General features: G+C 43.9%; 1 protein-coding gene across 1 annotated transcript in view; it reads right to left on the reverse strand.

Moving 5' to 3' along the window:
* LOC118705545 (coiled-coil domain-containing protein 162-like) overlaps window positions 1-27752 on the reverse strand; it is a 66571-nt gene that overhangs the window by 18592 nt on the left and 20227 nt on the right. The window contains exons 5-12 of the mRNA XM_045572901.1: window positions 27361-27499; window positions 22939-23089; window positions 21099-21194; window positions 19844-19999; window positions 16810-17039; window positions 15821-15959; window positions 14529-14649; window positions 5473-5582 (exon numbers count right to left, since the gene is read on the reverse strand). Coding sequence (XP_045428857.1) covers window positions 5473-5582; window positions 14529-14649; window positions 15821-15959; window positions 16810-17039; window positions 19844-19999; window positions 21099-21194; window positions 22939-23089; window positions 27361-27499 — 1142 coding nt within the window. The remainder of the gene's footprint in view (window positions 1-5472; window positions 5583-14528; window positions 14650-15820; window positions 15960-16809; window positions 17040-19843; window positions 20000-21098; window positions 21195-22938; window positions 23090-27360; window positions 27500-27752) is intronic.

Below are 27752 nucleotides of genomic sequence, written 5' to 3' on the forward strand. Positions count from 1 at the left end.
ACAAAGAGACATATTTATAACCCACAGTCAAGGGGAAAGCACACTGTAACAAAAGGGCATATAGAGTAATTATATTTTATTAAAAAGTACATGAATGAAAAAATGTTATAGCTCTAGCTGGTTTGGCTTAGTGGATAGAGCGTCAGATTGGACTGCATGGTCCCAGGTTCCATTCCCGTGAAGGGCACATGCCCAGAAGGCGGGCTTGATCCCCAGTTTGGGGCATGCAGGAGGCAGCTGATCAATAATTCTCTCTCATCATTGATGTTTCTATCTCTCCCTTCCTCTCTGAAACCAATAAAAATATATTTTTAAAAATGTTATAAAGTTTGGAAGGAAATACGCCAAAATAATAATAGTGATTATCAATAGAGGGTAAAATGATGTGTATATTTTCTAACACATCATATTCCTATTTTCTAATACTATGATAAAATGTACATAAAACTGAAATAATTATATATAAAGCACATATGAATAGAATGTATACTAATGAGAAGATAGAAAGCTTTTGAAAAGGTTATCAACTGACACAGAATGGCCACAGTGCATGGAAACCTCTGCTCATGGGCGATTTCATGAGAAGGAGCTAGGGACTCAAGCGAGGGCACTCAACCTCCCACACTCACTCTCTAGAGTAGAGGTGTCTAACTCAATCAGAGAAGGGGCCAAAATCTAAAATCCAGCCTAAATCGCGGGCCGAATGGTTTACTGAACAGTCATAAACTGACAATGTTAACCAGAAATGTGAATTTAAAATGAGTGGAACAATCTTTTCCTTAACAGTGCTGTTAACCAACTCACATGCTATCAAGGATTTGGCCCACGGGCCAAATCCGTCCTGCCACGCCTTGCAATGTGGCCCACACCGCGCTGTCATCACTGCACTCCGCTGCGTTTCCATCACAATGACAGTTTATGACTGTTCAGTAAACCATTCGGCCCGCGATTTAGGCTGGATTTTAGATTTTGGCCCCTTCTCTGATTGAGTTCGACACCCCTACTCTAGAGCCTCCTCAGGGGACCCCTTGCAGAGTGGGGGTAGAGGCGATCCATCCTGCCCCTGGAAAGTGAGCCAGAGTTAGCTGCTGACACCAAGGCGAAGGGAACCAAGCCACCATCCCTGGGACCTTGACCTTTCTGTGGTGAAAGGGCCAAGGCTATGTGAATTTAGTAGTCACAAGGAAACACGCCCTAGACCGAGTGGAGTGAACGCCTTAAGCCTTGAGACCACATTGGCAGTCAGCAAGGTGTGGCCAGTGGCCCCATCCCATCCAGGTGAGCTGGGCCCAGCGCTTGGAGTCAGCCTGCAGTGCTGGGATTGGATGTACCAGCAGGGCCTTCAACAGCTCTTTAGCAGGGCAATCACTTCTCACACTGACACCACCACAGCCACTGCAGACACAGGAGCCCAACTAAACACAAACGCAGACTTGAGCCACAGTGGCTCTCTGCCATCTCCTCTTGGCCAGCGTGGCATTCTACCCAGCAAGGATGGGGAGCCCTTGGGTGAGTCTGTTACACCAAAGAGGTGGGAATGGCCAGGACTTGCCATGAGCATCCCCGGAGGCTGGAGAAGTTGTGTTGCTTCCTTCCCTCAGTGGCTCTGCTGAGGCCTCAGAAGACTGGGCTGGAAGAGCAGCTCAGAGGCTGGCAGAGAGGGGATGGCGGGAAGGCAGAGGAGGTGGGAAGGGCCCAGCCAGAGCCTTTGCAGTGGCCACCTGGAACGGGGAGCATGTCTGGAGTGGGGCAGGCAGGAAGCTGTGACTGACAGGTGAGAGAGGTCCAGGAAGCTCCCGGCAGCCCCTCTCTCCAGGTGGATTGGGTTCTGCTGCCTGTGTACTCAGCCTTCCAGAGCAGCGTTTGCGCTACCTCAGCAGCATCTGTTGTGGGACGACAGCCTATGTGGCTTCTGTTGGCACAATCCTTCTCTGAGCTCTCAGAGTAACTTGTTTCTTTCTATTTTTTAACTTTTTATAGATTTTTAGAAAGAGAAGAAGGGAAAGGTAGAGGGAAAGAGAAAAATTCGGTTCACATATCTGTTTCAATAAGCTTTTGGGGGACAGGATTGTATCTTTTGCCTTGATAGCGTTAATAAAGTGCCTGGAAAAAATATATCTCTAAACACTTGCTGAATGAGTGAGTGACTTGGCATATAAATGGAAATGGTTCTGGAACCCACAAAATAGACGCTAGTTGCTCTGATTTGCAATAGAGGGTTGTCTCTGACTTCAAGCCAAGGTGTTTGGTATAACATTTGGGCAAGATGTTAGAATTCATTGTGAAAGTCTGGTTTTCAGACTCTGGGGAAGGAAGCAAAGATTACTAGAAGCCTACGTGGGTTCAAGAAAAGTCAGATCAGACTAACCTCAGGAAGCAGCAGATATTTGAATTTCAGCAGGATATCTGAGAAGGTTTCTTCTGCATCCTTGGGCACAGGGAGAACAGTACGATTGCATGGGCTTCTGGCCACTGACAGCCTGTGCCCAGAGAGCCCAGTGATCCTGGAGGGGACCAGAGTGGGCAGCACAGGGCTTGGGGCCTGTCCTGTCACACACTGCTGTTAAACGACTTGAAAGAGAACAGCAAGGGCAGGTAGAAAGAGGGTGTATCCTGGATGATAAAAACCCAGGTTTTTAAAGAGTCCAAAAGGTACAAAGTGAACGAGAACAAAGCTAGCCACGTGGCAGCTGCAGGATGCCTAAAAGCAATGTGTGGGTTTCCAGTAACTGGTTAGCCTTGGCATGGCTGGCTGCAACCCGACACACAAGGGCATTAATCAATCATAACCCAGGTCAAGGGCACCCTTCACTGGACAGACAACCTTGAATTTAGAGGAGGCTGATCAGGATGTGGGGGCTCAGGTAAATGATGAAGGAAGTGAAGTGGTCAGTCTGAAGCAGAGAAGGCTGGGCAGAGGCCCTCCATGTCCTGTGCTCTTGTCGTCGGAGATCTTCACAGAGACCAGGTGAGGGAGCCTGGCCCCTGCACCATTTTCCAGTTCATATGCAATGGCACTGGGCAGGCATCTTCAGGCGGAAGGGGTGATAGTTGGTTCTCCACCACCTGTCTGGTTTGTCCTCCTGGTCCAGGCCCCGGTTGTAACTTTAGAGGCTTCACACGTGTTAGCAATGGTGCTCACGGAGCTTCTCTGACTGACCTACCTGCTCTCAAGTACCTAAGGCTTGTTGTGAGGCGTCAGAACCATGACCCGTGGCGTCCCAGGATCCACAGTGGAGATGGTGATGGCCAAATCTAGCTCAGTAAGAGCCGCCTGGAACAAGAGCGCCCAGGCACCGGGAGAGAGGGAGGAGCTGGAAGAGTGAGTCCCAGTCACTGCAGATGATCCAGAAGAAGCCAGAAGCTCACCAGACTTTTTTTTCTTTTTTTTCCTTTTTTTCTTTTTTCTCTTCTTTTTATTTTTATTTATCAGGCACAGACTTTGTAAGGACCTCGCATCCTGGGGTCCTGTTATTCCAAGACACCGGCAGGCAGATACCAGTCTCTTCAGTGGGCCCTGAGTTTCAGTTGTACCTGATATGGGTTTGCCAAGTGCCAGCATTTCTTTCCTAGATATCCTGTCTTCAGTGTTGGGTGAAGTATATAGACAGGCAGATCTTGAGTCTTTTGTTTTCTTCATAAAATTTGCCATTTTAGCTGTTTTCCAGTATATATTTCAGTGACATTAAGTACATTCATACTGTTGTGAAATCAATCTCTAGAACACTTCATCTTGCAAAACAGAAACTGTACCTACTGCACTAACTCCCTCTTCCTCCTCCCCCCTGGCTGCTGACAACCACCCTTCGACTTCCTGCCCATAAATTTGACTCCTCCCAGTACCTCATATAAGTGGAATCATGCAGCATTTGTGTTTTTGTGACTGGCTTATTTTACTTAGCATAAGGTCTTCAAGGTTCATCATGATGAAGCATGTGTCAGAATTTCCTTCCTTTGTAAGGAGATGCACAATTTTTTAGAAAAAGATTTTTAAATTGATTTTTAGAGAGAGGAAGGGAGGAGGAAAGACAGAAACATCTATGTGAGAGCAAGGCATCCATTGGCCACCTCCTCCATGCCCCCTGCTGGGGATTGATTCCACAACCTGAGCATGTGGCCTAAGAATCTGCCCGGCAACCATTCGGTGCACAGGAAGATGCCCAACCAACTGAGTCACACGGGCCAGGGCAGCCACACCGTTTGGGACTGGTTTTTCTGAGTCCCACCCTCACCATCTCTGTGCCTGTGGTTGAGAACCTCTGAGGTGCAGGGACCCAGAAAGAGCCACTTCATCCCTCATCACAATAGACAGTGTCCCACTTGGGTATCATTGAAAACTTGAAACAAATCTGTGTAAGTCATCAAGTTCTGAGGAAAAGTGTATCCCCCACCAAGCTTGGGAATTCTCCACCTTATGATTGAGAACTGAAGTGGTTATAAAATTATGGAAAACATTTGAAGAGCTTAAAAATGTAATTTCGGAGAAAACACTGTCATGTAACAATAGAATACCTTTTGCTAAGCCAAGTTTTAAAAAATGTGCATATGTTTAATTTGTTAATGATCCTAAAAGCTCTGTTAAGGCTTACTACCCACATATACTCCTGACTTTTTAGTGGAGTCCTTTGATTTAGAAAGTCACTTGATGTCAAGAGTAAGGGTTCAGACTCTATGAACTGTGTATATGTGTGTTGCATATACTATACAGAGTTGTTATGGATTCAAGTATGTATACACAGAAAACATTTTTGACACTAGTTTCCTGTGTGGAGAGGAAATGAGATGGGGAGTTAAGGAGCGATAAAAATGTTACCTTTCTGGGCTAAGTCCCTCCCTCCCAATGTTGTACATTTAAAAAATACTTTTGAGTGACATTATAGGCTATTTTGGTTTCTCTCTTTAAATATTCTATACTAAAAAAACAATAATGGGAAATGTTGCTAAAAATAACTCATTCATAAGTAAACTCCAAGGTTATTAACCAACATGAATATTCTAATTTCTCTCCCATCATTGTTAGAAATCAGTCTTTTTCCAAAATTAGAGTGATTACTACTTTGCGTTTAGGCTCAGTATTCATATCTTTGTCCTAAGGGAGCAAGGAAAGCATTAGGAGTTGTGTTTATAGAACAATTTTCAACCTTTGTCATCTCATGGCACACATAAACTAATTACTAAAATTCTACAGCACACCAAAAATACAGTATGTTTTTTGCCAATCTGACAAAAAAAATAGATATAATTTTGACTCATTCACAGATTTTTATTGTTGCGTTGGCTGTTGTCATTTTTTTAATTTGACAATCTAAGAGTAAAAAGGTCAGTGCCGCTGACTAAAGAGTTAGGTATTGCATATTTAAAAAATTCTTGTGGCACAGTGGTTGAAAATCACTGGTTTAAGGGAAAGTCTTCCTTCTTTGGATTTATGTTAAACACACACACAGTACAGAATGACTACTTTTTAATACATACCTCTAGTCCACCTTCCTGGTAATTCTCCATTAATCTCTGCATAAATTTTTCAACTATTTGTGGTCTGATAACTGAAAAGTTTTCTTTCATGACTTGATGTTTCCAAAGGTCTAGGGGAGGAAACAGACCGCTATTAGTATTGTGATACAAATAGTTAACGACTATGAAATGGCAGCTCTCTGAGACAGCATGGCCACAGCTAGCTGTCATTTCCAAATACATGAAAACTTAGTGGGGAAGTGGGGGAGGGAAGGAGGTGGTTGGGGACACAGGATCTTTCAGAACATGGAAATAAAGAAGATGCCTAACGAGACCCTAATGAAAAGATTCAGAAAAGTGCCTCTGAAGACAGTGAACAATATTGCTACCATAAAAACCCTGGGTCAAATATTATTGGTCCTGCATGACGCCACTAAGTGCCTATATGTATCTGAACAATTATTTGGTCTAACACAATCATCAGAAATAAATGAAGAGCTATCATATGTACATAGTTCAGTATATTCCTGGTGTTACAGGCAAAATTAATTTAAATATAGAGTTAATTTTAAAAAATGAGAGGAGCCACCAAGTGTGGCTTGGTGGTTGAGCATCCACCTCTGAACCAGGAGGTCGCAGTTCGATTCCGGTCAGGGCACATGCCCTGGCTGTGGCTCAATCCCCAGTGGGGGGGGCGTGCAAGAGGCAGCCCATCCATGATTCCCTCATCATTATTTCTCTCTCTCCCTCTCTGAAATCAATAAAAAAAATAAAAATAAAAAATAAAAAAATGGGAGGAAATCCAAAAGAAATAAAAAAAAAGAGTCATAGGTTAGAAATGCTGAGAGTGAACAGACTATAAACTTTAGTTCCTAGATTGAAGCCACAATTAGTGTCAGCTAATGAGATGCAGCATGTACACAGTTACTCACAAAAGCATTGCTTAGGACAGCAAAACCTTGGAAAGAAAACCTAAACTGTAGAGTATCCTTCAAGGGGAATAGTATGAAGCTGTAAGAAAGAAAGGACCTTCTCCATGTACTGATATGAAAAGAAGCATCGGTTGTTAAGTGAAATATTCAATTTGCAGGACAGTGGATATAAAATGCTTTTATGAGAAAAATATGATAAATATAATTAAGTGGGAGAATATCTCCTCAAGCCTATTCAATGTCATTGCTCCAAAAATTTGCCGTTCTCCAATATCATCACTTCTCCCCTTTTTCCTGGACCTCTCACTCAAAATAGCACACATCATTTTTCCCACCTCATAAAAATCCTTTTCTAGTCCCCACTTCCCCTGTCAGCCATTATCTCATCTCTTTGCTCCCTTTTTAGCAAAACTCTCAGAAAGAGAGGTCAACCCTTACTGTGTGTGACTTTTCTCAAAATCCTTTTTAAACTCACTCACCCAAATCCTTGGTGCCCCACACCAGTGAAATTGCTTTTGCCATAAGCACTAACATGATCACAATGGCTAATGCCAGTGGTTTTACTTGACTACCAGCAACATTTCACACAATTTTTCACTTCCTTGTGCTTGAGAAATGTCCGTCACTAGACGTTGGGACACTACTCTGTCCTAGTTTTCCTCTACCTCACTGTTTGTTCCTTCCAGATCCCTTTTATTGGTTCTCCTTTTCCCCTCCCCACTCCCAGCCCTTGACGTTAGAGTGTCTTAGGACTCATCCCTGAGTCAACCTGTTTTTCTATCTACACTCACTCCCTTGGATATCCCATCTAGTCTCATGGCTAAATAATATCCGTATGCTGACAACCCTCAAACTCAGATCTCACTCCCACTTGGCATCTCTCCTTGGATGTCTAAAAAGCACTTCACATTTCTCTTGTGATTAAATTCCTGATCTTCCCTCTCTCCCTCCAACTTGCCATCTCAATTGATGGCAATTCTATTTTCTCCAATAGCTCAGGTCAAAAATCTTGGAGTTAACATGGGTTCTCCTCTTTCTCCCATACTCAATACTCAACCCATTAATGACTACTTCAAAAACATACCCAGAATCTGGCCACTTAATATTTCCACTGCTCCAACCTTGTTTGAGTCACCTTGCTTGAATTATTGCAATAGCCTCCCAACCAGCCTCTCCCTTATCCCACCCTTTCTTCCTTCACTGCCCCCTCTTAAAACAGGAGCCAAAGAGATTCTGTTAAATGTAAGTCAGATCATGTCCCTCAAAGCCGTGGGCCGGCTCCCCATCACATCCAGAGTAAACACAGAGTAAACACTGCAAGGCCCTGCATGATCTGTTCTCTTTTCACTCGTCCTTTCTCACTTCATCTCCTACTATTCCCCCTCAGTCTTTCCTTTCCAGTCACATTTGGGTCTTTGGTGTTCCATAAATGTGTGGTCGGCATGCTCTGCTCAGGGGCTTCATATGGACTGTTTGATGTGCCCCATCAAACCTCCACAGTCCCATCCTCCTTATTCCATTGTCTTCTTATTTCTTACTAGAGGCCCAGGTAGGGTTCATGGGTAAGGTCCCTCGTGGCTGATGGCCGCCAGCTGGAGCCTCCTTTTCTCCAGCTGCTGGCTGTGGGCTTCCTTTGTTCTGTGCTGCCACTTGGTGGTCAGTGCATGTCATAGTGAGTGGTCGAACTCCCGGTTGGTCAAATTCCAGAGGAGACAATTTACATATTAGCCCTTTATTATATAGGAGGATGTTTATTGCTTATTATCTAGATGATAAACTCCATTAGGGTAAGGATTTTTTGCTCCATGACAGTAAGAATGCAAACAGTGTCTAAAATATAGATGCCTAGAACATAGTGTGTGCTCGGTAAATAGGTATTGAATGAAGGAATGAATTAGCATATGCGTAATAACAGCCTTGAAAGGATATATTAAAAGCTAATTAAAAGTGTGGTTATATAGAGGGTGGTAGAAAAGGGTCAGTGGTGGCAACATGACTTCTAAATATACATTTTTAATATCATTTTGAACCAGATTAAACAAATAAAATAAAATTTAAAATAATATGACAATGCCAGAACCATGGAAGTACGTCAACACTCCTTAACGTGCATGTAGAAGAACACATGTGTGTGTTAGTTGTGCGGGTAGGTAGGGCTCATTTCCTTGTGCATGGCCCTGGGGGTGCTAGAAATAAAGAGAGACCTAAGGGTCAGAGTCTGGAGCCAAGCCCCATCCCACTCCCCTTTTTGTTGGGGGTGCTGACCATCAGCAAGAGCACACACAGAGCCACCCCCTGCCTCTAGCTGGCTCTTCCAAGTTTCAGATGAAGTTTCTGACTCACACTTTCATTTTTTCTGACAGGAGACTCACTGCACATAAGAGGAAGCATCCAGCACAATCTTCCCAGAAATGTGAATATGACAGCAGGGGCCTCTGGTATTTGCACTTATTATGTTATTTATTGGGAGGTGGGGTCCTGTTTTTGAAATTGGATTCCATTTTCTTTTACAGTTATGTACTTTCCATCATAATGATGTTGCTTTTCCTTTAGGGCAACAAAGGTGGTAGGCATATCATCACTGTCCTAGCAAAACTGAAGTGGAAAACCCAAAGATTAATGTGCCTAGATTTTCTCACTTCTTAAGATGTTTAAGACGTTTATAAATATAAACTTCGACAATTCAGAGTTTATGCATATTTTAGACAAGAAATTGGATACTTTTCTCAGGATACTTTAGGGGCAGGTCTCTGGCTCGGAGAAGCCTCGTGAGGAACCACATCCATCACACACTTCCTGTTTGGGGACCATCACCTGCCAAACACCCGCAGAACTGGTTTGGCTTTAGCTCCGGGCTTAGCTGCAGGGGAAGCATTTTCCCTGCGTGCTGGGAGATCTTCACGTCCTACTCGTGAGTTCAAGTTTAGACATGCATTTACATCTGAAGGCAGGAGTCAGGGAAAGCCAGGGAGAGTAGAATTCATCCAGGAGAAGTCATTCCTGGCCAAGTGGAGTTGGCAGTCTCTGCACGTGTCTCATTTTCAGTGTGTGTGTGGTCATGGCTTCTTTAAGATGAAGCAGTTTTTGACAGAAGCATGATGGTAGGCGGGAGACAGCACACTGGGGGCTAAGTGAGAGTTTGTTCTTTCCTCTCACTCTGTTCCCATGTCCTTGGACAGGAGGAAACTTTGACTTCCTGGTGGCCAAACCACTTCCCCTCTCTCCCTCTCTGAACACAACTGCACCCCTTCCCTCCCCAATAGACTCCGCCCTCTAGGAAGGGCCTCTTTATTTGCTAGTTTTTCACTTCTCCTAACACAGCCACCAGCTGCTGTGCCTGCGTGGCACCTGGGTCCTAAGCCAAGGCAGACAGAAACTTAAAGGCACACAACTTTCAATCAAAGTTGTTCTCCCGACATGGCAGAGGGCCCCCCCCCCCAAAAAAGTGGGCAGGTTGAAAACCTTGTTGCCTCAAGTATATGTATGCATTTTGTACTCCTGTGTTTCTCAAACTGCTCCCCAGAACACTAGTTCATTGAGTAGATGACAGATATTCCCAAGGGGGAGAAAAGGATTCAGTGGTTAGATAGATTTAAAGAGCATTTTCTGCCCTTGCTGGTTTGGCTCAGTGGATAGAGTGTCGGCCTGCAGACTGACGGGTCCCAGGTTCGATTCCAGCCAAGGGCACATGCCTGGGTTGCAGGTTCAATCCTCAGTGGGGAGCATGCAGGAGGCAGCCAATCAATGATTCTCACTCACCATTGATGTTTCTATCTCTCTCTCTTCCTCTCTGAAATCAATAAAGAAATATATATTTAAAAAAATAAATAAAGAGCATTTCCTACCCTATCTGTCTCCTGGAGATTTATAATTGACAGTAGGACAGTAAAGTCTCTAAGAAGGTTTGGAGTAAAGAAATATTTTAAAGATTACTCCAAATTTCTCAAACTTATTTTGACAAAAAACAAACAAAATCTTTTTCTCTCAACTCCTGCAAAATATGGTAGAAATCCTCTATCTAAAGCAATTAAGTCTAAGAGTTTATTAGTTAATCAAAAGAAGTATGTTAAACCAGAGAATGCTTAAAACATGCCATGAACTATCTTAAACATCTTTTTAAAAATATATATTTTATTGATTTTTCACAGAGAGGAAGAGAGAGGGATAGAGAGTCAGAAACATCGATGAGAGAGAATCATTGATCAGCTGTCTCTTGCACACCCCCTACTGGGGATGTGCCCGCAACCAAGGTACATGCCCTTGTCCGGAATCGAACCCGGGACCTTTCAGTCTGCAGTCCAATGCTCTATCCACTGAGCCAAACCGGTCCCGGCTTAAACATCTTATTTAACTTAAAAATACACAAATATGCAAACATTTGCCAATCTTCTAACATAAAGCCCAGGCCTTTTCTTTGTACATACCCACTCACTGGAGTTCTGTACCATCTTTCTTCTATAAACCATAATATACATGCATGGTCTACAATCTCTAGTGTTCTCTTTTTAGTTTGTTTCTTTCCTTTTAAGGAGAGAAAACTTAAGGAGCGTAAAAACAATCCACATGCATCATGCTCACAGAAAAACTGAGCAGACAGTACAGAGAGTTCCTATATATCTCCTGCCCCACCATCAACACACAGCCTCCCTCCCTATCAACATCCCACTCCATGGTGGTACATCTGCTACAACAGATGAACTACACTGACATATTATCATCCAAAGTCCATAGTTTCCATTAGGGTTCAGAAACTATGGGTTTGACAAATGGATAATGACATGTATGCACCACTGCGGTGTCATACAGAGTAGTCTCAAGGCCCTAAAAACCCTCCGTGCTCTACCTATTTCTCTTTCTCTCCTCTCTAAACCCCTGGCAACCACTGATCTTTTTAATGTCTCCATATGGTTGAAAGTCATATGGTTGGAATCATACAGCAAGGCAGCCTTTCCAGGTTGGCTTCTTTGACTTAGTTATATGCATTTAAGCTCCTCTGTGTCTTTTTGTGGCTTGCTAGGTCCTTTCTTTTTAGTGTTGAAGAATATTCCATTGATTGGATGTGCCATAATTTATCCATTTCAGCTTAGTTTCTATAGAACAGATCTCTTTCTTTTTGTATTCCTATCTCATTGGGTTACATAATGCGGAATTAAATTACTCAACCGAAATGACCAGTAAAAGTAGCATAGCCAGGTTTGGAGCAAACAATGATCAACGATGCTAGGTGAACATATGCAACCCCCAAACTGCTTAGTAAGTACTTTGCCTGCTTGTGTTACCAAGGGAATGGGAAGCTTCAGGCAACACTGAGTCTGTTAGTGGAGGGTGGTTGGGAGAACGTTTGCATTAACATGTTGAGCAACTTATGTTCCAGGGCACACTGCTGGGGGCATGCTGGCCTGGAACATGCACTCCTACAGGTAAGTATTTTGATTGTGCTTTTCTCAAGTCAAACCTTTTTACCCACTCACCTTTAACATATTTATGTTTATGTATTTCTAATATTTCTAACTACCTACAATACAGTCACCGGCTAACACTGCAAAGCATGATGTACTTAGAATGAGGTCCATCAACAGTAAGAGTGAATCTCAACCCACATTTTCATAGTTCCCTTGACCTTTTAATCCTTTTGTCTGACTTCTTATCAGATTTGACTAGATTATTTATTTACTTAATAGAGGCCTGGTGCACAAAATTGCAAGGGGGTGGGGCGAGTGACTGTTGAGACCCACAGATTGAGAACCACTAGCAGGGTGGCCTAAGACCATTAGAAAACACAGATATTTACATTATGATTCATAACAGTAGCAAAATTACAGTTATGAAGTAGCAACGAAAATAATTTTATGGTTGGGGGTCACCACAACATGAGGAACTGTATTAAAGGGTCGCGGCATTAAAAAGGTTGAGAACCACTGCTCTAGGGAAACTCCTAGCCCCAAGCTAACCTTGACCACAAAGGATGGTCTCCCATGAAAATGTGGTCCCTGTTGAAAGCCCCATCCACTATGGCTGCTTCTTGCTGCTGAGATGAGTAGGAGGTGGTTTTTATCACCTTCTTCGGAAGCAGCTCACAGAGATCTTGGGAAGACTAGATTGAGGAAATGTACAGAACAGCGCCCCAGCAGGCAGGGAGGTCTCTTGTCACTTGAATGGGGGGAAGACAGTACAAGAGGAGACCCAGACCTCCATGTTAAGTCATGCTGAACAGACCCAAACCAAAAACCAAACACCCTCACCATTGGCTCTTATTTGAAAAGCTTCATGAGTACAGAATTTGAGCAAGACTTTAGAATTGGCCAGTGTACTCTAGCGAGAGTAAGGTTTGGGAATATCAGCCTCACCACCATTCAAAATAACTCTACCACTCCCCTCTGCCTGACTCCCACCAGCCCCTCCTGACGGCCTTTCCGAGCACCGCTGAGCAGCACCCTGCCCAGGGCACACACCGCACAGCTGCAGAGCAGAGACTCGTCCTCCCCTAGTCTCATAAGGACCACAGCCCGGAAACTTGCAGATGGTTGCACCTGTCACGTGCTTGTGGATTTTACTCCCAGGAGCCACCTGGATACAACCAAGGCAGCACAAACAGCAGGCGCTTTGTGTGTTGTTAAATGTTCTGTAACTGGAGCTCAACCACACTCAGCTCTCTGGTGACATTCAGAGCTGCCCAGGGGGGCGTGGCTTGCCCTGTCACTGCAAAGCCTTTTCCCAGAGCCCTGCTTTCAGATCCAGCTACTCGAAGCAGTGATCAAATGACAAGGGCTTAGGTGAGGACAGAGGTTATTCATAAACATTACAATCTGTGGGGCTGCCTCAAGAGGAAAACCTAAATTATTTGGCCAGTCAGACAACTCCTCCATAGTTCAAAGGTTGTGGGTTTTCCTACAGGAGAGTAGGAGTTAGGAATAGATACCACAGTTCAGATAGGACCAGCTGTGTAATCTGGGGCACCCACTGAAAAATAAAATAAAAATACAGGGCTTCCTCTTCAAAAAGTAGAAAAAAAAGTACAGTTTTAGGTACTCTATGCAGAGTTTTCCTTTCTTCACAGTATCTCTCTCTCAATCTGCCATTATGTTCTTATTTGCTTTTAACATTGCGCGTCCAGGCATGGGAATGTTTGCAGGACAAGTTGGACAGTCATGGACACCCAGAGACCCTGTCCTGTGACTGGGTGCATGTAGTTCACCAGGTACAGAACTGAGGTTTCATGCCTTAGCCAGGAGCAGGGGCAGGCATGACCCCTCTGCCCCAATCCACTGTAGATGGGCAACCCTCTGCCCTGGGAGATTTTAGGGACCCAGGGAAGGGCTTGTCCCCACTGAGTCACTTATCCAACACACTGTGGTGCTGTCAGCCTGGGATCCCTTAGACACTGCAAGCTATACATACCCTATCTTGACCCTCACCAGGTTCAGGCCCCCACTGCAGCGATTGCTGATGGGCCGGTGAAGGGAAGTTTAGAGGTGCCCTGGGTGACAGAGAGCAGAGGAGCAGGCAGCTGAGAAGCCCTCCCAGCAAGCTGGGGAGGCAACAGGAGGTGGGACTGTGTATTAGCCAGAGCTCCAAGCCCTGGGTGCACCCTCCATCTACTCACTGGATTCCACTTACAAAACCAGAGTTCTACGTTAAAACTAGAAGTTTCAAGATGGTCCCCAAAGAGCATTGAACTCCAAGTGCCCTGATCCTGTGTCCGTGAAGTGACCCTGGCATTAGATTGCCTTCCCACCCAAATGTATGCATTTCTAACATTTTACATGTATATGCCGTATATGTGTAATATATGCATGCACACATAGAATAAGAAAAACTTTATGTGTTCCCTCATTTCAGTTTTATTTCAGTTTCCAGTTAATAAGCTGTGTTGAGATTGAAGTTAACAGATGTTTTATATCTATGTATTTATTTATTTTTAAATTTCACTTATTGCAGTTGACATACAACAAATGTTGAAAGCCCTTTGAGTGGAAGCAAACATATGAAAGTGTTAACAGTACTTTCTCTGGTTCAGGATGTTAAGTAATTTTTGTATCATTCTCTGGGCATTATAGACTGTTTTGCCCTGACTGTGGACATATGGATTGCTTGTATAATTAGGAGAGGACAGTAAATGCTATTTGTGAGACAAGAATAATTTACCTGTGGGGAGAGTAGGCTGCTCCTTGGACTTTTCTGACACAACCAGTGCGATCTCTCTGTTAACGTGTCTTAATACCTCCTGGATCATATGAATTTCAAGATTTTCCAGCAGTTTCTGAAGCTAGAGTGAGCAGTTTGAGAGTCAGTCTTCACACTTCGATTACTCTAGGCTTCCAAGACACTCCTGCGGAAGGGCCTTGGGCTAGTCCTGACCTTCAGCTGCTCCCTCCCGGAAGGAGGAGGGGCTTCTGTCTGGACTCCCCTAGGGCTTCTGTCGGGGGAGGGGACTCTTGGGGGAGTCTGTACACCTCTTTGGAAACCAGCACTTTTTCTTCCTGGCCTACATGCTGACTAATAAAATAGAACCCTGTTTGCTAACAAATTCTGCTACATTGCAAAGTGCTCGATGTCTGAGGTGACCTCATATGTTTTGGGGTCTCTAAATGTGAGCAGGGATTTTGTGATCTATTATTATACGAGAGGCCCTCAGCTCTGAAACTTGATGTAGGCACCAACGAGGATTTCGTGAGAAGATTTAAAACTCCATACACGACTAAGAGAAAACCCTGTTCCACTAACTTTATGCATTATGCTCACAGAGCACACGTTCCTTGGGACTGGTGTGTGTGTGTGTGTGTGTGTGTGTGTGTGTGTGTGTGTGCGCGCGCGTATGCTCTGGGGAGGCTCTGAATTGTCCTTGAATCTCAGTATCAATGCATCTCGGCATTGACACCCAAACTGTTAGAGGCTGTGCTCCTCTGTTACAATGAGCACAACCACATGGAGCCTGTGTCCCAGGACCCAGGTGAACAAACACTTGGTAAAACCTCCTCTCCATATAGATCATCTAAAACACACACCAAATGGGCTAGCGCAAAGTGGTGGTGTCTTATTCTCAGAAAAACAATCACATGAGCAATTTTATCCATTTCCACCTTGTGCGTATTGTGGGGGATACCCATGTGCTGGATTTTATGTTTAAGATGCTAATGGTTATATTTTCTTTCGTTGTTTTTTTCTTTTCTTTTTTTTTGTGGTGGTACATCTTAATTTGGGGAAATTAAAAATATGGAAATCTAGATTTATAGTTCTGAGACATTAAGTGGTAGTTATTTGCTTATTCAAAGCCCCACATGACTTTAAATACTTAGTTCCCTCTAAGCCTGTTCAATGATTTACAAACCTTCAATTTACACTTCACTTCTTAGAAAAATAATAACACCCCACTGGGGTATATCTGTTAATACCATAAAGCAAAATTTCAAAGCCAAATTCAAAAGAGCTCTGCATACCTGCTGAGTCTTTATTTCAATTTCTGAGGCCCCTTCAGGGGGAAGAATAGACTGATTCCTTATTATAAGCTCCTCAAATGCATCTTCTTGCCCCATCCTCCTAGCTATAGCTTTCATGCTCGGATACAGAATGTCAGTTCTATAAAAAAAGAAAGACCGAAGTTACAAAATACACTTTTTCCTCTCGTTCAGATTCTCTAATAATTATTTTCAGTTCTGTTTCCTGTCATCATGTATAAACCTCCCAACTCATCACAGACACATCAACATGTAAATTCACTACTCCCTTGGTCAATGTTAAATCTTGAGGCTATTTCCCATTGGGTACTTTTAATTTCAGTCTTTATTTTCCAAAATATTGACTAGTCTTCTCATTCCCCAGTAACCAGGGAAGCTGACAATGAATAATTTATGACACACCATTCAGACTATCCCACCTTCCTGTGCTTAGCAAGGCCCAGCAAGGCGGTGGGTGCGTACTTAGTGAGTGCCTGTTTGGTGACGGACACGTGGCAGGAGCAATGTGTCTTTCCTGCCAGCTGAGTCATCCTGGCCAGGTCTGACGATTCCTCTCTGTCCTATGAAATCTCTGGCTGCAATGCAGGAAGCTCTCAGAGACTCAGAACAGGAGTCTAATGAGGCAGAGCGTGGGGAGGATTCACAGCAGCAGCACTTCCCTACCTAGTGCCCCCTGGGATCCTCTGAGCTAAGAAGCTTAGCGTCCATACAGAGGGCACACTTTAGAAGCTCAAGTCCCCAGGGACAGAGCTCTGGGTAAATGATGTGTGGTGTTGCCTAGTGGGATCCAGGGCTGACCCTGCAGCCAACAGAACCCAGCTTCTCCTGCAAAGCACTGTTTGTAGAGACACATTGCCCACCGGGCTCAGTGGGGCTGGCCATCCCAGGATGCATGGACCAGATCTCACCTCCAGAGCAAGGGGCTGGAAGTCGCCCAACCCCAGGTTCCCGTGCACCCCAGCCTCACTCACTCATAGAGCTCCGAGAACTGTTCGTGCAGAGAGACAGAAGTGATGTCCTGGCCTTGCAGCCTGAGCCAGCCCCACTGCTCCTTCAGCACCTCCAGCTGCTTCCACAGCACCAGAAAGGATCTCAGCAAAGCAAGGGACGCCACCGCCTCGCACAGGCCTCCCAGGTGCCAGGGGGCCTTTGGGCTGCTCTGCAACGGACTTCTGAATCCAGATGCTTTGGGGTAATTTGGCTGAAAGCATTACAGAATTCCTCTTTATTGATCATGGACCAAGATGGGATAAACCTTTACCTGCAGCCCTTGAAGTCTTTGCAGAGTGGCTCTTCTCCCCAGGAGGAGGGGTTTTCGGACCTGCAGCACATGTAGGAGTTAGGGGAAGCGTCCTTCCGGGTCTGACAGGAGAGGAAGGCCTCCATTCAGCTTGCTCTGGGAGTCTTGAACCACTCCTTTTTACACCTTTTGCTCTTGGGTGCTGACATTTTATCTCTCTTTGAAAAATCAAGCCTTTCCTGTTAAGCCTCTGCATTCTGGAAAGTGCTTGTCAACACACTTGAGATTTAACTCCACACATTGTAGAGCAATAACAGAACCTTAAATCAGGGATGTTGCCCATTGTATGGGTGAGGAAATGGAAACTTAAGTCTATCTTGCCTCCTGTTCCTTCTACTGTCCTTCAAAATAGGCAGATAGCACTTTTAAAGTATCTCTTAATTGGAATTTACTATTCAATAGAAAATTTTACTTTAAAATGGTGATGCGTTCATTCATCTTTTTATGTTTTTCTTCAGTAAGTGTTTGTTGAAGGGCTGCTATGAGCCCTGAAGGGAAAGGGGTTCAGGTCCCTATTCTCCTGTAACCAGTGGAAGGACAGACAGAATAGGACCTATGTCCGGGACCTCAGTCTGACAATAATGTCGCAGACACAGGAAAAGGAACTTTCCTTTGCCAATGAAAATGGCAATCCTGATCACAATGTTATGACAAGAAGGGCCTCAGAGAGCAATCAGATGTTAGCACCACAGGCAGTCTCCTGGGTAGGAGGAACAGGAAGAACAAGCACTTGGTGTAACTGGATCCTAAGCAGTGCTATTAACATTTGAAAGAAGGCGTGGCTACCAGAGGAGAGTGGGTTAGAGGGACAGTTGGCAAGCAAGATGGGTGTGGGGTGGGGTGGGGAGGGTGAAGACAGCTGGCAACCCCTCAACCTGGTAGCCCGCTTCCTCAACAATCAGCTAATCCATGCGTTTCCAGATTTACCTCGTCTTCAGAAACCTTTGTCCCATGAAATTGTACGCAGTAGCCCCCAATATCCAACAGACCAGGGCCAAACAGGGTGATAGGAGGCAAAGCCTATGGGCCACATAGTTTGCCCCTCTGCTCTAAACCCCCCAAAGTGCCTCTGAGGAACCCAGGGCTCCTGGGACCACAATTTTAAAGGCCCTGAGCTGGTTAGTCACTTTCCCTTTGGAGTTTTAAATATATATTTTATTGATTTTTTTATAGAGAGGAAGAGAGAGGGATAGAGAGTCAGAAACATCGACGAGAGAGAATCATTGATCAGCTGCCTCTTGCACACCCCCTACTGGGGATGTGCCCACAATCAAGTACATGCCCTCGACTAGAATCGAACCCAGGACCTTTTAGTCCACAGGCCAATGCTCTATCCACTGAGCCACCCCAGTTTCGACATAAGTAACTTTTTTTTTTTTTTTTTAAATATACCTTATTGAAGTTTTTTTATAGAGAGGAATCGAACCTGGGACTCTTCAGTCCTCAGGCCGCCTTTGGAGTTTTAGATGGAAGTCTAAGAGATCACAGAACTGATGGCATGGCAGAAACAGGGAATCCAGAGTCATACATAACCCACAGGCAGTATAAATCCCAGTGTTTACTATTGACTATGAATAATTACATACTGCTAAGTAAAACAAATTATAAAATAAAACTGATTAAAGTAAACAAGAATTTTAAAGCAAACTTACCGAGTTAATATATAGTCGTCACTTGAACAACATGGGGGCTAGGGGCACCGACCCCTGCTCTGTGAACTTAAGTTGAATTGAGATGGGAAACTCGAGGGTATAGAGGGCTAACTGTACATTGAAAAATCCCATGTACAAGCAGACATGTGCATTTTCAGACTGGTGTTTTTCAAGCATCAAGTATTCATATTAAGAGAAGCCTTCTTTTCCTAAGGGTTTGAAAGGATAGGAGGAAGAATAGGAACTGGGATAGAGAACAAGGTGGAGGAGTCGGGGGTGTTGGGGAACAATGGTAATCTGTCAGAAACAGAGCCAAAATATGGTCAAGAGAGGGACCAAAGGGTCCAGCATGCTTCTTGATCTTGGCGTTATTTGGTCTATACCCAGCTTTGCAAATGCCCCTTCGCAGTGAAGCACTGAATTCTATTGTGAAATTTAGATGGTGCATCTGAATACACTTCTTTTCTCACCAAAAGGTCTGAAGTGGACCTGTTACTCAGTGTCAGTAAGACATAGAAAAGTCTATTGGGAGGTTTCTAGATGTTCTTTCCTCCTTGATAAAAAGATAAAGGCTCCTAAGGAGAAAGCTTTTTGCTCCTCTTTTCATTTTATAAGGATGAGGGAGGCATTTGCTGACACACCAGGATGGCAGAGCTGGGTGCCCTAACCTGACCTACCTCCTTCTAATCTTGTTTTGAAAGATTAACACACTCCTCTAATTTAAGTCATGGCTAGTGGGACAACCTGTTATTTATGGCAGGTGCACCCTAATTGGCACAGAGGGCATTTGCTTAAAGATGGAAGACCAGAAAAGGCGTTCAGAAAGCTGGTTTGAAAGTTAAAACCTGAAGGATAAGTAGGAGTTCATTGGATGATGAAGCAGAAAGTGAGAGAAGAAGGAATTTTTCCACCAGAAGGACCGGCTTGCAGGAAGGTACTGAGAAGAGAGCACATGGGTTTGTCAGATGTGGCTTTCTCGTCTATCTCCAAACCAGAAGGTCCTTTAGGACAACATAACATTGGCCAATTATGTAGACTGTTCACCAAGAATACCTGTGTATTTTCGTCTAGTGTGCCCTGCTGTCGTGGGGGGCCCTCCACGATCATATGATAACTACTCAGAAGTACATCTCCCATTAGCAGTTGCATGTCCACCAGCTCTCCATGAGCCACCTTGAGGTCATGGTCACTCAGCCTACAGAGGCACAGCTAAAAACAAAACAAAACAAAACAAAACAAAATAAAAACATCCATTTTTGAAGACTTCTATGTATCCTTTATGTATAGCTTTTGGGGAGAAAACTAGAAATAATTATGTTTACAAGCCCTGACTTCTCAGCTATTAAAAAATTCCATAATAATCAGAGTACCATTTCTAACTCAAAGTATTCTTGGAACTTCATATCAGACTTTTGGCTCTGTATGGAAGTCCACGTTTCCCAGTGGTATCTGTACATGGCGAATGTCTAGTGTGATGCCAATTTTCCTTTAAAAGTACAGATACAAACACATGTATGCATCAGGAAAATACTGGGGAAAGATAACTCAAAATGTGAAGTGAATTGTGATTGTCTCTTGGTGGGAGGCCATAATTTTTTTTTTTTTTTTTTTTTTTTTTTTTAAGCATTCTTACTATTTTACTTGGAAAACCCACACTTTTGACTTATGGAGAACTCTGAGCATATACAAAAGCTAACAGAATCATTCCCACCACCAGCCCCCAAACTACCAACTTATGGCAAGTTCTGCCCCATTGCCACCACCCCCCACCTCCATATTATTTTGAAGTAAATTTATGATTGATTTCCATGTTGTTCTTAAAATTTTCCCCATATTTTATATTTTTAAAAATGAAAACATAATATTTGCTTAAACAATTGGAGGGAAAACACATCATTGAAAAAAAAAATTCTCTGTGTGAGTTCTGCTTACGGAGTTCTCTTCCTATCACTATTCACAGACGGGTCAGAAGTCACATGTGTCTGAGCTGCCAGCCTGGGTGCTTCTCTAAGAGGCTCATGGAGCGACTGGGAAAGGCTGGCCTCTCTTCCAGATCACTATGGATCACAGGAATCTGCATTTACAACCAAGGCTGATACCAGCTCAGACCAAGATTCTCTTTTGACGTAAGAGAACATGCTTAAACTTACAGTCATCGGGTTTATGGCCTCATTATAAAGCACCCTGGTTATCTCACCCATTATTCACCACAGGCTAGAGGGTGGAGGATCTGACTTATGTCCCAATGACACTAGCTTTGCAGTCTGTATTCAGTTACTTCTGTGACAAGTGGGAAGATCCATCCTACCTGCATATTATATTCCAGGGTATCTGGGCTGCTACTCATAACTGGAAACGGTCCTCCATCTTCTAGAAACGTTCTCCAAGGGAACAGCACAGATGCCTTGAGAGAGCAAATAACGAAAATGATAATGCTGTCCTGTGTCCATAAGTAATAGACGTCTGTATAAGAACAGGATAACTCTGTCTGCACCCCAAAGTACGGTGGGATGATTTATTTATTATATAGAAATAGTTCTTAATGTATTGTTCCTAATGATGTAGAGGAGAGAGTTATAATCTGATTTTGTTAAATTAATTTTTCAGAAAGTGGCTAAACACAGGGTACTCAAGACTTCAGTGTAACTAGTCAGAACATCGTTTGCAAGTTCCAGAACAGTATAAGACCAATGGGACATATTTATAACTTAAAGTAAGTTTAAAATGTTCTCGATACTAGAAATCTTAAAAATTTATCTTTAATCACCGTTGTGATTCAATTCTAAGTAACAACTCAAAATCAATGCCACAACGTTACACCATCTTCTCCACATCACTGTCCAACAGCCTATTCCTCGTTGCACTGCTTATATCACAAGCAGCCCTGGATATAGCAGACCTGTCCAGCTGACCCCAGCTGACCCCATCTGACACTTCCAGACCTGGTACTGGCTTCAGACAGTTCCTAGACCTGGAGTTGATGCAGCTGGCAGGGAGTTAAGATAACTGTATCCGCCTAATTGCAGGCAACACCCAAAGGCAGAAGGAACAGACCCAATGGTCATGGTCCAACCTTGTCTTCTGGGTCTAAGAGAGGGTCAAGGCTTGGGCCAGGAGTCATTGTCTTATAGCTAGGGAAGGTAGAGGCGTGAGACTTCCATGGGGTTGATGTGGGCATTACTACATAAAAACATTAGGCTGGAGGTTTTGGATAAGGGGTTTTGGAGTCAAAAGACCTAGGCTTGTGAGGTGCTTTGACAGGTGCCCACCAATTTTTGCTACTGTTCCCATTAAGAGATGGAGTTTAATTCTCAGCCCCCACCCCCTTGGTGTGTGATGAAATCAGTGGTTCAATCCATGGAATAGAATGTGGCAAAGGTGATGCATGTCACTTCTGAAATTAGGTAATAAAGCGAATGTAACTCCCATTTTGAGTTCTCTCTTTTAATTCATTCACTCTGGGGAAATTCCCCTCCAGAAGAACTTTGAGGTGACTACAGCACAGGCCAACACCTTAGGCCGCCTCCTGAGCCAGAACTACTCAGTGGAGCTGTTCCCAAATTCCCGAGCCCAGAAACCATATGAGATGATGACTGTGTATTGTTTTAATATGCTAAGTTTTGAGTTATGGCAGCCTTAGATAACTAATGCAATTTGTGAGCTGGTGCTTCCATGTCTACCTGGCAGTCTGATCTCTGGGCTTCCTGAATCTTAAGTTCTTTAGTTGTAGAAGGCGGGTAATATTGTTGGTGCCCAGGAGCGATAATAGTGGCCAGGATTACATTTGCTAACACCTGCTGTAGGCAGGGCTGTTCAAAACCCAGCTGCTGCCTAATTTATGTATTGTAATTGCTTTCATTATTTCTTGAATGAAAAAGATCAAATGTTGGTTTTGCCACCAGCTGTGAGCAGATAAGTTTTGCCCCAATTAGCCTGTTGAGCAGTTTGGAGTTAACAGCCCTGACTGGGGATAACAGCTGGCTGTGGGGCCACACTGCTCTTCCCTGTGAGCAGAGGGAAGCCAACCAAGACGGGAGTGCAGGAGAGCTCTGAGAGTCCCAGCGATATTTACACCAAATGGACACAAAGTGACGAAATCCCCTACGCACAATACACCTTTCATAGGTATAAAATACCTCTCAGCACACCTGGAGGCTCTGTAGATCCAGTGGCGGGGGCAGGCTGAGCTGTGAAGCAAAAATGCTCTTTATCAGTGAGTTGCTCAGCGGTGGCAGCCCATGGCACAAGCCGTCTGTGACAGACTGGCAGGCAGGAGCATTCCCAGCTGTCAAAAATGTCCTACCAAAAAACAGAGGGAATCTCATGAAAAGCAGTTACTTAAGCTTCTAGTACTCAAAACTTTCTTCAGTTACGTTAGCAAGATGAGAGACATTAACAGGTTTCTTCCTCCGGGATCTCATCCCTCACATTACCCTTCACTTCCACAATTCACAGCTCTCAAGCAGACGGTAGCAATGAGCAATAGAACTTCCTAAATGTGGACATGTTCTATATTTTATTGTCCAAGATGATAATCACCACCAGCTGTTGAGCATTTGAAATGTGGCTACTGCAACTGAGGAACTGAATTTTAAATTTTATTTAAATCTAAATCAATATTAATTTAAAGTTTTGCATTGAATAGCCACATGTGGCTACTATTGGACAGTTCACTTGTTGCTCTAGTCTAGAACAATGATATTGGTTGCTTGTTGAATTGATTATTTTAAGACCAATAGCTGAGATGACATTTCTTGACATGTAAAATCAAATTTTAAATTAAATAATAAGAACCTGGAGTTTGAAAGAGAAAGATATTTGTTTTGTTTTTAACAAAACTTGGCTTTGCTTATCAAGAACCAAAAATTCTAAAGAATAGAGGATGAAATTTATACCCTATGCTCTAGAGAAGGAAGTATGCATGATACATTATAATGACTTTCTTACTCAAAAGGAAGAGTTAAGCAAAAAAAGACAAGAAAAAAAAGACTGTTTCTAGAGCTTAGATCTGGTGGATGACCAAGAAAGGATCCTGAGAAAGGATAAGCAGGAGTAGGAAGAGGGTCAGAAAGGGGGGCGGTGTCCCAGAACAGAAGGACCTTTTGCCTGGGTCCTCAATGGGCTTGGCCCCAGTGTTGCATAAAGCAGACATAAAGAAAAAGGAGATTAGCATGACTAAGGGAGATGTTAGCACTGAGGAAAAGGAGGCAGCCTCCCAGAGACCAGCAGACAATCAAAGTGTGGAAGAGTGCCCGAACTGGTGTCTAGGCAGGGTGCTGAGCAGCAGGCCAACCAGAAGAGATCTGGATTGGGCCAGCTAAGCAACAACAGAGATGGCTGAGGTGGGCACTCTTCCCTGACTGCCAGGATGATTTAGAAGCACCACCAGGAACTCGGGTCACCTCTGAGGGGAACGAAGGAGAAGACAGGTGAGGTGTGAGGCCTAAAATGAAGGTCCGATATTATGTGCTGCCTTGACATCAGGTAAAATCAGGAGGGCCTTGAATGGCCTAATCACAGGTTCCCCTCCCCATCCTGACCCCACAGGGGCCAAGTGCAGTCCCTGCTTATTTCTGAGGAGTGGTTTCCGTTCTCTGTGTGGGCAATAAAAGGGTGCTGTAATAAATCACAAATTCCTAACTGGGCAGGCCATGGTGAGTAGTCATGCCCCAGGCCTATAAATATATATATTGTATATATAAATATAAATGGTATATATACAATTTCTTATATGGTATATATAAAAATTGATTTTAGAGAGAGAGGAAGAGAGAGGGAGAGAAACATCAATAAGCTGTCTCCTGCACACGCCCCACCCGTGATTGAGCCCACACATTGGCAGTCTTTCGGTGCATGGGACGACGCCCAACCAACTGGCCATACCGGTCAGGGCTATAATTTCTTTTTTTTCTTCTTTTTTTAAAAAATATATTTTATTGATTTTGTACAGAGAGGAAGGGAGAGAGATAGAGTTAGAAACATCGATGAGAGAGAGTCATCGATCAGCTGCCTCTTGCACATCCCCTACTGGGGATATGCCCGCAACCAAGGTACATGCCCTTGACCGGAATCGAACCTGGGACCCTTCAGTCCCCAAGCCGACGCTCTATCCATTGAGCCAAACCGGTCTTGGCAGGGCTATAATTTCTTTAGTGAAGGTTTTTAAGCCAGCTCTGTCCATTGTTCTTGTGCATCTAGGCTAACACACCTTTGAAATGCCCCCTTTATAACCCTATTACTAAGGGGAGCAAGAGAACACACAATCTCATTACTGTACCGCAAACTGATCCCCACCTTGCTTTCTCCCACCTTCATGCAATCTTCCTTGGTTCTTGTCTCAATTTCAAATGCATAAGAGAAATTGCAAACTTTTATTTTCCAGAGCATTTGAGATCTTGTTCCCTACCCAGCATGCGTCATCAATTTGGCTCAAATAAATACTTATAAAAATTGTATACCACAAAATGATTTAAATGAACCAATAGTATGCTCCCGTGGAAACTTGGGGATACCACATGCTCCCAATGCACAAAGTCTGCTTTCCACAGCCCCTGGTTTTTCACTCTGTTCCCAAAAGCAATTCTTCTGTGGCCCTGTATGGCAGATAATGTCCTCTTCCCCTGGCTCATTCATTAGTCAACAGAGCCAAATATCAACAGTACAACAATTGAAATTTCTTTTGAGAGCCAAATTTTTAAAACATAAACTTCTTCTAACACCACTTCTTCAAAACAGACTCGCCCAGGCCGTGATATTTTGTGGAAGAGCCACACTCAAGGGGCCAAAGAGCAACATGTGACCCGCGAGCCGCGGTTTGCTGACCACGGCCCTAGTCTATGGGAGCATGCTGTTCTCATGCTAGCTAAGAGTTCAGTTCTTTCTTTTTCAAACGCTAAGAAGTCTTCAGTTTACATAAGCAGAAATTTTCCTGGGGTAAACAATCATATTTGCTCCGAGGTTGTGAGTGCTGGGAAGGGCGAGGACACTTCCCAAGCTTCCTGTCTCTTTGATTACCTAAGGATTTTTCCTTGTTTGCAGGTTCAGTACTAAATAAAACCAGCAAGATGGATGCCATTTACTGTTCAGCTTCTCTTTTTCTCCCGTCTCTGGGCTCCGAAACAGCAAGTCAGATTTTGCAAGGGACTTACGTAGGGTAAAAAAAGTGGGACTAAGTCCCAGAAGTTCTTTCGGATTCCAGTGATACCAGGTTAGTAGGGGACTTCTCTTCAGAGTCCCCTTTTCTCTCAGTACTGCTGTCTGGTACCCACCCAGTTCTCAAGTTTTGGAATCAGTGCACCTAGGTTCTGGTTCTGGTCCTGACACTTTCTGAACCGGCTATCTGAGTTGTCATAAAGAAATGACCTTACCCCTGGCCTTGTGAGTATTACGTACTCAGACATAGGCCACAGGGCCCTCCCTTCCTGCAGACTGAGTGTGCCAGGACCAAGAAAGCCCCACAAAGCAATTCCTGGGGGGAAGGAGAGCAGTCCCTTGGGAGAACCATAGCAAGCTGAACCCCATGTAGCTGAAACCCCCCAAAAAACCTTTTGGAGTATAGTCCTTTTTCTTCACCCTATGTAAACTCATTGCAAATTCTGACTTGGGGTTTCAGAGCCCAGAAGGCTAATAAATGGCCATCCTGACAATTAGAGCCTTTTAATCCTACCTGCTTGACTAGGCTATAGCTCAGAAAGCTTTGTCAATAAAAAGAAGACAAATGAGCCGGATCCAGTCCCCTGATGCTCACAATGTGGAAAAGGCAGAGTACAGAGAGCAAATATAGTTCAGTACAGTCCTCACACTTCCATCCTCTATGGACACCCACACTTCGGGGTGGGGTGGGGGGTGGGGAGTGATCCACAGCGGAGAGCACTCCCTGCCTCCCAGGTCTTCCTCATTGACTAAATACTCCCACAGAGAACGAATCAAAGGACATTAATGAGTGTTGGCAATTTAAGGATAAGGAGAGACCCCCAGGACTGCCTTCTTTCCTTTCTACACAAAATGTATTAATTATCCTGGAAACAGTGACTCTTAATCCAAACAAATTCCCTCATCAGTCACGATTAATTAACCAGATAAACATTCTTTTTATATGCAGAGTACTTACTACCTTCAAGGCCAGGGCTAGATTTATTTATTTTTAACAACTCAGGTAGCCGATTCCATTGGCTTCAGAAGTACAGGGCAAGCTCTGATCTTCTGAAAGGTAGTTAAGGGCTGAAAACAATAAACAAAACTCTTGGAAAGAATCATCTTCAGAAGTATAAAAATATTATTCCCAATAAAATCATCTGAATATTGAAAGCAGCAATTGTTATGCAAACTAACTGCACTGAAATCACCTTTAAGAAAATCAAGACTATAAATTATCCCACAAGAACACAGTCCACACCCATGGCCTTTGTGGAAGAACACAGCTGGTAGCCACAGTGGTTCTGGATTGGGCTGTGCCCCTGACTATTTAAGGTTTGTTCTCTAATCTTGCTAAAAGTGGTCTCCCTCGATGGTCACTCAGAAACATCTGCCCTGCAGAATTTACTAGACAGGATTAGCGCTCGGGCCCTTACCGGATGAGGTGCCTCACTGCAGCATCGAATTGCAAAAACAGGACCTCCCTCCGGAGGAGGAGCGCCTGGGACACCTGGGTGGGGTCTTGGGGTCTCTCGAGGCTGTCAATCATTTTCTGTAGCCCTTGAAGCTCAGACACTGGGAGACAGACAACATGAGGAGATAGTGTGAAATACCAGCTACATTAGCTAATCCAGTGAACCATCATTTCACCTCCCAAATAACTGTTTACCTTTTCTTTTTGTTTGTGAGTATGCTAATTATGGTTTGGAAGTCCAGAAAAACGTTCTGTTCTAGAACCCAAGCTCTGTGTCACGTTCCTTCCTTCCTTCCTTCGGAAGATAAAAACTGATTTTGCTTTTCAGCAGAATAAGGAAAGGCTTTTGATTCC

This window comes from Pipistrellus kuhlii, unplaced genomic scaffold (assembly GCF_014108245.1).
Source record: "Pipistrellus kuhlii isolate mPipKuh1 unplaced genomic scaffold, mPipKuh1.p scaffold_m20_p_5, whole genome shotgun sequence".
Taxonomy (NCBI): Eukaryota; Metazoa; Chordata; class Mammalia; order Chiroptera; family Vespertilionidae; genus Pipistrellus; species Pipistrellus kuhlii.